The sequence below is a fragment of the Choloepus didactylus genome, chromosome 1 (assembly GCF_015220235.1).
Source record: "Choloepus didactylus isolate mChoDid1 chromosome 1, mChoDid1.pri, whole genome shotgun sequence".
NCBI lineage: Eukaryota > Metazoa > Chordata > Mammalia > Pilosa > Megalonychidae > Choloepus > Choloepus didactylus.
In genome coordinates, this window is record NC_051307.1 from 73,495,598 (window position 1) to 73,508,197 (window position 12,600).

The 12,600-nt window shown below is 41.8% G+C and overlaps 1 protein-coding gene across 1 annotated transcript in view; it reads right to left on the bottom strand.

Annotated features, from left to right (window-relative positions):
• MYH15 (myosin heavy chain 15) overlaps nucleotides 1-12,600 on the bottom strand; it is a 132,528-nt gene that overhangs the window by 6,006 nt on the left and 113,922 nt on the right. The window contains 6 exon segments of the mRNA XM_037812077.1: nucleotides 1,742-1,900; nucleotides 3,029-3,036; nucleotides 3,975-4,092; nucleotides 4,310-4,323; nucleotides 7,128-7,233; nucleotides 7,459-7,651. Of these exon segments, the coding sequence (XP_037668005.1) occupies nucleotides 1,742-1,900; nucleotides 3,029-3,036; nucleotides 3,975-4,092; nucleotides 4,310-4,323; nucleotides 7,128-7,233; nucleotides 7,459-7,651 (598 nt within the window).

Below are 12,600 nucleotides of genomic sequence, written 5' to 3' on the forward strand. Positions count from 1 at the left end.
CATAACATTCTTTCAACAAATATTTGAATGCTTAGTATGTGCCAGACCACAGTCTCGATTCTAGCATGCAGCCATGAACAAAACAATCAGTATAAGCTTATATTCTGATGAGGGGAAGCAGGCAGACAACATAAAGTAAATAGAGTATGCTAGACAGTGATAAGTACCATGGTGAGGAAATAAGGCAGGAATGGGGTGTGGGGGGTAGGGCCTTGACAAGGGAAGGCCTCAGCTGTTACTTCTGCTGGACAGCTCTTCCCCTAGCCAGCCGTGGTGCTGTCCCGGCGTTCTTTACTCCAATGCCTTCTCAAGGAGGCCTTCCTGCTGACCCTTTTAAAACTGCAAATCCAAACGTGTTAGCTCCACTTCAGCCTCACTGCCCTCCTTGTCCTTTCTCAGAGCACTAGAACAGAGGTGGGAGGGGACGGGGGTGGGGGGGTCAGCGAGCATGCAAGTTCCTTGTGGGCGAAGCCCATTTTAAAAAAACTTCTGAACCCTTATCTAATGGGAATTTAACACATAGTTCTGTCAGTTAGGACTTGAGACTAACAGAGGCCCCCCTCCACTTTTTCAAAATACTTGTTAAGGTTTTTGTTTTCTATATATTTACGTGATTAAGACACCTCGGAGGGGAAAATCGCATTATTAAAGCAAATCCTAGACATCATATAATTATAGCTGCATGCCCCCAACTTGATATTCCATTTGTGTTAAATGTTTAGGGATTGTGTTGTTTTATTTTTCTCTTTGATTTAAACTTATTTTTAAATCATGAAGCATGTAAATGTTTTATATGATTCTGCAGTCAAGACAACTGAACAAGGTCCATGCTGAAGGTGCAGATTTCATCTCTGTGTTTTCCTCTGTGGGTAACCATTTTTACTAGTTTTTTATTTATCCTGTCATCATTTTTTTTTTAAAATGTAAGCAAATATGTACATGGCTTCATATTCCCTCCTTCGTTACACAAAAGAGTGTATACTCCCCACGTTGCTCTGCAGCTATTATCATCGTTACACTGCTAGGCTCAATCTCCAGGACTTATAACAGAGCACTCCCTCATTCCTTTTTAATGAGCATTATCTTTCATTGCATGGATGGACCATGGATATACAAAGGTGAAACCTTATTTTTCAGAGTTCCTTCTGAATCACCAAATGCCATGCAAATATTCTTTCCATCTTTGCAACATTCATCACATGTCCTATACATAGTCCTTGAAATTAATTCAGTAATAAAAAATACCTATTTTCAAGATCAGTCTTCCTCCTTGTTTTTAAGCTCCATGAAGTCAGGTCGTGAATCTTCTTTGTCAGTTCTTAATATGTCTTCACCAAGTCTTTCCAGATTTCTTACGTATTGAAACAGCTGTTTTTCCTTTCCTCTCTGGCTGTTACAAAATGGGCATTATCTGCAGAGCAAATAATTAGGAGCAAAGGCATAGAAAGGAAACTCTTCAGAGTGTGTTTAGAAACAGCAGGGAGCCCTGGCTAAGGAAGGCCTAGAGCAGGTGTGGGCAAGTGGGAGGAGATGCATTGAATCCAAGGAAAGTCCTCTTTGGTGGCCCAAAATCAAGCAAGGATGAATGAATACATTGAGGTCTGCCACTTTTAAAGATTGGAAAGTGCTAAAAGCAAAAGTGATGAGGGAGGCAGAGAATAGGTGATGTGACCATCCAGGACAATCAGGCCTTGATTTGGGAGACTGTCAAGACCCCATCATTGTGCTGGCAAATGCCTACTCTGGATTCTAGTTTCTGGATTGGCTTTCTGCTCCCCTTCAGGGAAGTCTGTTCAGCCTCATTTAGTCTTTTTTGTAGGTCTTTCATATTCTTTCTCATCCTCTCCAAGGGAGCATCATTATCTTGCTCCTTCTTCAATTCTTCTGACATGCTTGCTGCCTAGAAAAGAAGGAAAGGGACTGAGCTAGTCTGCAGCCAGTTGATCGTAACCTTTCTATGCCAGTATTCACTTTCTGGTCTGACAGGATGTCATACCTTGCTTTCGCATATTTAATCTCTTCCCACTCCATTCTCTCTCAACTCTGCTGCCCTCAAGTTTGTTAACTATTAGGCAATAGAGGCAGCAGCAGCTATGGGACCAACTGGAGTGGGATAGAAACAGGCCAAAGATGAAGCACCCATATGAATACTATTGCATAACATCTGAAATGAAAGGAAGATGACCAACTGAAGCAAAAGCTCTTAATTGAATAAAGCATTTGCATACCTCCAGTAACTGGTGCCACGTGATATACCAGGAAAAGTGTGGAGGAGTGCCCACGAAAATCTTTCCTGCATCTCACTTCTACAATTCTGTGATTCACAACCGCAGACAAGTTTAGGCTCCAGGAATTTGGCACCAACAGACGCTCTCCATGCCAATAATCTGGCACAAGGTTAATTCTTTGCTTGTGAAGCCTATTCTTGGCTTTGCCTATGTGTACAAGGGCTTGGTGTCTCAACGCAATTATTAAGAACTGCTTCATGAATCTCTTAGTGCATTTAATGTAAGAACACTGCCCTCCCAGCCAAAGCTTCTCTGTCTGTCAGGTTACCAGCCATCTGTGTAATTTAAGTGTGAGACATCTGTGCAGATGGTGAGCACAGAGAATGAATTATGGAGACAACTTTGGGCTCTACTCTATGGGGTTGGAGAACTGGAGGGTAGAGAGAAGAGGCAGTGAGGTCGCTTTTCAAAATTGTCAGGCAAATCTTATTCTGGCAAGTTTAAGCAGGTAGCTTCTTTACAATGTGTAACTGCATAAATTCATCAAGCAGGAGTAGAAGCAGTTTTAAAAATTCCTTTCTATCTAAGTGGATTTTCATAAATGTTAAGCATATAATTTTTCCCCTTGCCATCAACCATTTTTAAGCTTTCAAACGCCTCTTTTCCATCAGAGAGCAGAAGTGTCTGCTTGATACAAGCAGAGTGAGAGGCATGCTCCTTCATTCTTAGAAGGCGGCTGCTTTCTGCAATGACCTGGTAACTAGCATAGGCTTTATTTAGTTCCCCAAGTGCTAAATAACTTGGGCAACTATAGGCATAAGCCCCTCTCCCCTTCTGAATTTTAAAATGACTGAAATAAAACCTAATTGAATATCCTGTCTCCCCATACTTTGCAGCAAGAGTATCAGCTTCTATTTGACATAGCAGGGTCAGGGCCCCTGAATACGGTTCTGCATTTGATGGGCTATAAGCATGTGGTCAGAAGGGGTGAGTGGAGGCTGAAATCAAGCCCAAGTTCCATTCAGCAGTCTCTGAGACCTGCAAGGCTGGGTCCTCTGCACACAAGTCTCCCCCCAACTTTTATTATTATTATTTTGTTCAGCAGTTTTGCTTGCCATGCCTTTTGAGAGAAGCGCTGCATCTGTCCAGAGGGGTTACCCAGCTCCCACAAAGGTACAATCAAGGCTGACAGCCCACCCTGAACTTAGTGTCATTTAGGAAAAGCACCGCCATCAACAGCTTTAAATTTGCACATAAAGAAGGCACTCCAAGCCTGACGCCTTTCTTTACCAACCTGATTTTGCTGCTCAAGCAGTAGTACAGGTTGTAAAAATAAGTGAAATAAGCATTCTTTCTAGGTCATCGTAAAATCACTACAGACACTAGGAAAAGATCTGTTTGTAAGGAAACGCAATAAGAATTGTCTCTAGGCACAAGATATCAAGATATATTGATTTACAAGTGGAAAGTAGCTTAACTTAAAAAAAAAAAAAAAACCCTCTTCCTTTCATAAGATTTTGCTTATAGCAATTCACCAGCTCCTTTTCCTTGCCTAGGTAGGTTGGAGGAGAGGAACTAATTGGCATAATTTTCAAGAGGGGAACACAGAGACAGAGGGGTCAGCTATCCTCTTCCCGACTGTATGGGGAATCAATGGAATCATTTGGGGCTGCAAACTTGCCCCTGCTCCTTGGCCACTGCCCCAGTGAACTCTGGAAGACAGGAGTGAGCAGGAAGTCAATGGACCCATCCCAGAGGCCTTCTCTTCTGCATTTTGGCAAACCTGCGCCATCTCTTTGGCTTCTTTCTGCATCTAGGCAACATCGACTTCCAATTTCTTTTTCTGGCTAAGTAGGCTTGTGTTCTAAGGAAAAAGCACAATCTCCAGTAGACAAGTCAGGACCAGCAATGCACATGCAAGCTGACTTGTTCAGCTACTTAATGGGAGTGGGCTCTGGGCAAGGAGAGCTACTACTCTGGCCAGCCACGCTCAGTGAAGCAATACTTCCAAGCACAGGAGACCACAGTGGAGAAAACAACTTTGCCATCAAAGGCATATATGAGGGGATTTCCTCCAGTACTAAAGGTATGGTGCCTGAATCAGAAAGGAAAGATGGATCCAGATAACCTACAAACCCCAAATGTGTGTTTGGTTCTCAACTTGAGGAATATGCTTTTCTGCCTTTTTCTATTTGGTGTGGTATTAGCAAGTGTCTTCAGGCATCTGAGTAACATGGGGGTTGGGGGTAGAGATCATAGTTCCCAGTGTGCCGCTTCAGGAAGGAAACAAGTCCAGGCTGTGCATGTGTAAGTGCCAAGGAGGTCCCCCAGGTGTCCCACATCCTAGCATCAAAGAAGGTCCAGGCAGAGGTGGCAGCAGGGGTAGGGTGCTGTCAGGTTCTGCTGAGTAAAGTTGGTTGCCATGGCAATAGTGGGAAGGAAAGATGGGCCTTGAAGACAGGAGGCCCTGGAGCACCAGAGGATGCTCTGGAGAAAGATGGTCACTCTTTCTCTACCTCCCTTCCTGACTTTACAGTGAAGAGGAGGTGGGAAAAGTAGTTCTGAATGAGCCTTATTCCCTAGCCCTTAGGAACCCCCATTACAGAAGTGGACTATTTATGTCCTGCTTCTGGTGCTGCCCCAATTATTTCTTTCCAGGGTTGTGACATTAGAGGCCAAAGCTTCTCTTGCTGTTATTATGTCCATGTTTGAAGCACAGTTCTTCTGCAGGTATGAAACCTAGTACACACAGTGTATATAAAAGGCATGCACATTAAATTTTTTATTTTCATTATCCTTTCACTTTCCTCTAGCTAATGCCTCTCTCAGTGGCAGGATTAAGACTTGGAAATAGAAAGAAAGAAATCTCAGCCCTACAAGTTCTACTTTGCCTCTTCTGTGGCATGAAGCATCTTTGTCAAGCTTGTCATCTTCTGTCCTTGTGCAGAGCCAGGCTTTGTGCCTCCCCAGGCTTTGCATTGCCATAGGTGTGGCCTGGGAGAAATAAGTATATTTGCCTGTACTATTTTCTGGATGCACACTGCACAAAGCTCCAAAAACCCTTTCTTTGTACAAGGTACAGACATAAACACTGATTCTTTTGTATATAGAATCATTTAAAGTCCATTAGGAAGATAGTGGTTAAAACTTCTGGAAGCTAAATGACTGTAATTGGTTCTGTTGGGGAGAAAGGATGGTAGAGAGTAGAGTAAGGGCCGGGTAATCGAGATGGTCACAGCTCATGTTTGAAAAAGGACAAGTGTAATCAACGAAGGATATGTTCAGTCTCTCATGTCTGGTCTGGGCTAGAGGTCTGGGAATGCAGAAGGGGCTAAGAAAGCTTCCTAAAAATAGCCTTAGGTTTATATTGATAGCCTTCTAGTAGTTGCAAGGTGCCCTTGCATTGTCAAGGAGGGGAGAGGTCCCTGTGAGCAATATCACCTAGGCTGCTCCTGGTCAAAGTGTGGGCTCTGGACCAGAAGCATCACCTGAGAGCTTGTTAGATTCCTGGGTACCACTTGAAGAGATTCTGATTCAGCAGATTTGGGGTGGGATTTCAAAATTTGCATTTTGGTGATTCCTATAGGCCTAATGTTTGAGAAACCCTGCTGTGGAGACAAGATCTTGTCAATTCCACTTCCTAAATATATTTTTTTTAAAATCCGTCTTCTCCACTTTCTGCTTGATTTTGCTCTGGTGGGTGTACGCATCTCTCTCTAAGCTAGAGGTTTCTGATCATATTGGAACACACTGGTGCATTATCAATTATAATGTGTGTGGCAAATGATTTGTTACCAATAACTATAAACTACTGCAGATAGTGGATGGTTTACTTCAAAAAATTCAATATTCTGCTTTATAAGAATCCAACTCATTGTATTGAAGGAGAGAGAAAATGTTAAAGATTTATGCATGATCTACAGCCAATTTTGTTCTATACCACAGGGCACCCAAATGGCCTTGTGTCATGCATATGGACACAAAAGTCAAATGTACCAAGCCTTCCAGCTGGTATATTTCTGGTTTATATATCCTTTAATACAGTATTTCTCAGTGGGGGGCATAATTGGCATTCTGGAAGGGACAATTCTTTGCAATGTGGGATTATCTTGCACCTCACAGGAATTTCAGAATCCCTGGATCCTGCCCACTAAATGCCCAGTGGTACCTCTCAGTCACTGTGGCAACCAAAAAGGCCCTACAGACATTTCTAATTACCCCATAGTGTGGAAAGTCTGCTCTAAGTTGCTTTGATCATCTTCTACAACAATCACCAAATTAAACTTCCTAAAATGCAAATCTGATAATTTCACTCTCAGCTACTCAAAATTCTTCCATGGATTCCCATTATCTGCAAGATAAAATCCTAACTCCATCAGTGTCAGATTTCAAGGACAATGGTGATCTGGCTGTACCAGGTCTTAGCATCCTGTCTGCTGATTTCTCCTACCAACCCTACGCTTTAGTGAGTTTGAGAATTTTCCTTAATGTCCCAAACTGACTCTTCTTATCCCTTCACCTTTTGCTTTCACCCTTCCTGGCTTACTTCTTACATGACCCTCAAGACTCAGATGAATCATATTATACATCCTCTTCAGTCCAGGGTTGTCAGGGAAGGCTTTCTGGGGGAGGTGGGCTTGTTCTATCTTTATACTCATGGAAGTGCACCACAGCTGTTTATTTAGATCTTTACTTTCTTAGGATGGTGGAGAAATTTTATATCTATAGCATTTATACCTGTCCAGTTTATGGTGGGTACTGTACAAATGTTTGTAGAATGACCCATTTGCTTTGCTCATTTATCCTAGCCACTATTTGACTTCATCAGGCTTCTTCCCACTCCTCCTGATCCTAGGAAAACGTGGAATGATCTAAGACTGCTTGCTTTGTGTCACTTACATAATCTTTCGTGAGATGTCAGAGAGTTGCACTGCTCAGCCGCAGCCACCTGCTCCTTCAGATCACTGTTCAAGCATGTGCTGCTGTATAGCTGCACTTGAAGGTCAAGTGAAAGAAAACATGGGTCCAGTGAACATATCTGTGTTTAACATGTGATATGCACCTATGCATACATGGGCTGAACAAAGGTCCACCAATTGGGATTTAGCATGTTAACGATCTGGCAACAGCTTAGATTTGTGATTCTTACCTTTGTTACTGACACAAATTGTCACTTGGTTTGATTCAGTAAGCAGAAGTATTTTTCCCCATATTACAAATTTGGAAATACCTCGATTTGAATCTGAAGCTGGCCCAGGGGTTTGGTTGCATCTGACACCTGCCAACTGGCATGACTAAGCTGAAGTTCCATCTCATTGAGGTCCCCTTCCATCTTCTTCTTCAGTCAGGTAGCCTCGGTTCTGTTCTTAGCTTCAGAATCCAGACTAGGCTGCAGGAAGTCAATAGCACACTGCTGATTCCTCCTAAATTTAGAATGACATTCAGGGGGAAAAAAATCATGCACCCAAATTAAGAAAGGTTACCTGCTGTGTTCACAACAGTTTAGAAGACAGAAAAAAATTAAAATTCAAGAGAAATTCTGGGTAATTAACAAAATGAGTCCAAGGTGTTTTCATTTTAAGTACGTAGAGGTTGAAGAATTATGTTGATGAGCATGTATCCATCAGGAGAGAATAGGTAAGATTCCTCAGACCAACATCTCAGAAGAACCAAAGAAAGCATAGGTTCCTGTGGGGCAACCTTAGCCTTATCTGAGTTGTAAGGGACAGACTAGGGCAAACATTTGGATTTCCAGGAGTGACTGTTTATGAAGGAAGGATGCCCTTTCAGGCAGCAGTAATATCTAAACTGATTCAAATGGTAAGAAATGTCTGAGCAGGGCAGGAAAGAGCCACCCAGGTTGGAACAAGTCCTGAGATGCGGCAGTACTCTAATGGTCTGTAGACTCTTAACTCCCCTAGAATAACATAGCAGTGCCATGAGTTTGAAAGTACAACCAAGAATTGGTTGAGAAAACCAATTGCTGAATGATATTTCATTACTTCAATATTCCTTCCTGAAAACAAAAACCCTGAGCTTAAACCATATTTGCAAAATGACAGAAGCTGAGACAATAGTTGTGTGTTCAGGCAGGCAATAAAAAGATTTGGGGAACCCATAGCAATCTTCATTTTCCAGCCCTCTTGCAGTTAGTTTGGGGCCATGTGACTGAGATCAGGCCAATGGACTGGGGGCCGAAGTGACGTGTATTATTCCAAGCCTGGCCTGTAAAATTTTCACTTATGTGATCGTGCACTCTCTCTTCCCATCCATGCAAGCTTGGTGGCCACATACAGAAGACAATGACATCACAAGATGGAAGGACCCTAGGTTCTTAGTGACTCCAAAGAATAGAGACCTACCTTCCATCTCACCCCACACCCAGTCCAACCACATTGGACTCTGACCTGAGCCAAAAATAAACTTTGTATTTTAAGTCAGTGATATTTAGTGATTGTTAGGACAGTTTTACTCCTATTAATTAATTAATTAATGCATGCTCTGTTAAGCTTACTCCATGACACAGGGCTTCCTACTGGACAGCTATAGGACAGATGAGGGAAGAGCCTTTCCATCCTTCTTCCTCATGGAGTCCATTAGCATAAATAGCAAAAGGGTACTTGTCCTGGGTCAGAATTAGATTCCTCACGGAGTTGGCATTGAGCCTGCCTCATGAGCAAGAGATCAATCAGGAAGGTGTACAGCCTTCAGGGGAGTAAGAGAGTGGTCAGAGTTGGGGATTGGGTGGCAGGTGTAGGTGCCACTTTTCATAAGCACCCTTCTCCCCATCCATGGGGAGAGGTCCTAGAAGTAGTTAGGGAAATATATGGGAAATAACTCTTTCTAGATCTAGAGCCCAGGGTTAGCACCTGTCCTCTGCAAAACTCCATTTCTCTAGCACCAACAACCTGAGGCAGGCCTTTCAGGCTTATCTTTAGACCCTAGGATTTTATTCAGATCACAGATCAGGGTCCTACAGGGATGCCAATGTATAAAAGGAATAGGAAAGCTCACACTTGATAACACTAAAAGCTTTATGACACTTCTCTGTCTTAACATTGGTGAAACTCTCATTTTTTTTGCCACAGCTGACTGTCCTTATACAGGAACACTAAAGCATCCCTAGCCTGGTGTCAAAGTCCTCTGTACAGAAATACATTTTACTTAAGCAGTCAAATTGAATGTCTCAAACTGTACTTTTTCCACAGTTGTTTATGAAACTTCCTAAGTGCCTGAAGACAGGTAAAAAGTGCTATGGTTTAAGAGGTGTGACTATAATACAGGCCTGGAGAATGGCCGCTAAACAATCCACACTTTTCCTTGCATTCAAGAAATCTTTAAAATGAAAATTCCCTCAAGTATATTTTTTAAGAAAAATGAAGCACTCAAGGCCAAGGACAATAAAGTAAGAAGTTCCTTTTTTTTCCTGAAATACAATTGCTGAAATGCGAGAAACCAAATCTGAAAAGAAATCAGAATACAACTTGCAACATTGAAAAACTAATGATTTTAATTGAATACAGTCACTTCAATAGATCCTTTTTTCTCTTACAATATTTTCTTGATTCTAATATATATGATTCAGCTTTAAAATAATTAGGTATTTTGCAAATTAAATACCGTGTCTGAATTTGAGATTCTACTTCTTGAAGATATGTTAAATATTTTGCTTAGAATTGGGAAGAGATTCAAACATATACATCTGGAAGAGATTCTGACAAAAAAGGAAATTAAGTCAGCTAATGCATATAAATTCAAACCATGTGACAAAGTTTGACATTACTGAGTTCAGAAGAGTGTACTGTATGGAAGGAAAAGATGATGGAACATTACTAGATCCCTGAGGCTAAGCCAGGGGTGGGCAAATGGTGTCCATGGGCCAAATCCACCATGCCCATCTGTTTACCTGTCATGCATGGCTGCTTTCGAGCTTCAGCCTCAGAGTTCAGTTGTTGTGACACAGACCACATACCAGCAAAGAGGAAAATATTTGCTATCTGGTCTTTTAGAGAAAAAATTTGCCTAACCTTCTAAGGGCAATCAAACCAAATAAAACAAATGCATTATGATAGAACAAGGAATTTCAGGGTCTCTTTTCCCAAAGTGCCTTTTGCAGCATGTCTCTAGGTGTGTCTGGGGAAAACAGTACACAGGCCAAGTGTACAATGGCTCAGGGCTGGTGTGATAATCCTTACACATTTCAGCATTTCCTTAAAAGCCTTGAGTTGGGGAGAGGAATATAGTTGGTGGTCTCTGAAGGTTCAAGATGCATGTTATCCACCGGTTTGAAACCCAACCTTGGGTCTTGCAGTAGGGCTTGACTTAACATGGTGATTACAGCTACCAGTTGGCCTTTGCGTGGATGCTGATGTCATGCTCCCTTTCCTGTGCCTAGAATGGAGAATCAAGGGCAGCCACAAAGCTCCTGCCCTCCTGCTCACAGTGACTGCATTGCCACCTCCCTACCTCTAGCTATGCAAATTATAACATTTGTAGAAATAAAAAGAATAGCCCTATCATTCATAAAAGTTTGGGAAGCCCTGACTAGAATATCCAGACACAGTGTCCAATAGATGTTAGGTGCTCAAGTATTTGTTGAACAAATGAAATGTATCACACATATACCAGCTCCTCATACTTTTTATCAGTAACAGGTTTCCTAGCTGGGGCTCACTCAGGATTAATCTACAGTGGAATGGAAGAGAGATCTCAGCAGCAAAGAATGAATTATTGCACTATCAAGGTTTTGCCTTTCCTCCAGGTCTCTCTTCTGCTTTTTTGGCCCTTTCAACTTCCTGGGTGTTTGACTTGTCTTGCCAGTCTCCTTCTTTCCATTTCTGTTGAGTTCCCAATGTTTTTTGTTGACATAGGGCCTCGAACCTCATATTACCCTCAGAACATTTTTTTTTTCTTCAATTCTATGACTTGTCTGGTTTCTAATCCTTGATTGCTTGGGATTCTATGCTTTGTTCTTATGCTTTTTCTGACATTCCATTCAGTTTCCTTAAGATCTCTCCCTCTCTGAGCCCTGAAGTCAGATGTATGCTGCATCGGACTTAACTGCACTCACATAGAGCAGTAAGGGTCTGAGATGGTATTCGTGATATTTTGTAAGACACGTTCATCCTTCTTTGCCGGATGTACCTATTATAGTTATTATGAGTCATTAACTAAAACTCATGAATAGCTCACTCCCGCTCCTTCTTTTTTCAGCCCCTTTACAGCTCATGTGTAGTCCCCCATTCTTTCTTCTCCCAGCCTTAGCTGTTTGGATCTCCAGCTTCCCTGACACTAAGATTATTATAATTGGTGAACTGCTCTATGACAGATACACCTAACGAGATGCAGACTTTCTGAAGATTCATTTTTCCTCAGCTGAGTTTATTTATAGACACAGGTTTGACATTACCTGAAATCACTTGTTTTTGTTTTTGTTTCTTTTATAACTGCACAAGGAGACGTTCATTTTTGTTCCTCCTGGAAGGAAATAGGGCAAATATCAAGACCCAGTGTTTTTGCCCTTCAAAAAATTATTTTAGGATCTGACTCAGAGCCTCTTTAGTAGACCCAAATTCCTCACCACAGTGAGTCCTTTAGGGGGAAGTGACATTGAATGAGAGCAAAGATAACTCAGAGCACACGGAGAGCAAAATTTGGCATGAGATCCTCATTAAAAAAATTTGACCCTCCTGGAACTTTGTGTGAAATTGGGCTATGAGAAAGAGGCCAATTAAATTAGACATATAACAGGGTTTAAAAAAATTATTTAATAAACACATTAAAAGCAAGTTGCCATTTGAACTACAGGCTCAAATCAGCAGATTCAAGTGATTTTCTTGCTGACATATGGCATTGACTTAAGGGAACAGATCAGATAGACAATATAATCATTAATTCCATGTGTTTATAATTGTGCCTTTAATCTATACAGTGCGAAGTGCTTTGCCAGCATCAGTGTACTGATCTTCCTCGCCACCTTCTGTGGCATGGCAGGGGCTGCTTTTATCCCTTCACTTCACTGAGGAGCTAAGAAGTGGAATGTCTAAAGTTATTGGTTCATTATGATGAAGCCAAGAAAAAAGATCTACAACCCATGAGTCCTGTCGAAATCAGTTTCCTGACTATTAAGACTCAGCTCCTGCAACAGGGACCCAATAAGCAGCTCAGCTCTTGGCTTCTGTCCATCTCCAAACAAATGGCCACAGGGACAGCTAGGGGGTCTGTGAAAACTTTCCTCTGATCTGGCATTAATTTTAATGTTCAGCATCGAATTTTTTTAGTTCTCTTCCTCCCCAGAAATCAGCATTATCTGTCAGTTTCTTGAATGCCCAAGAAAGAGATTTGTTATAGGGAGATGCAGATAATACACAGA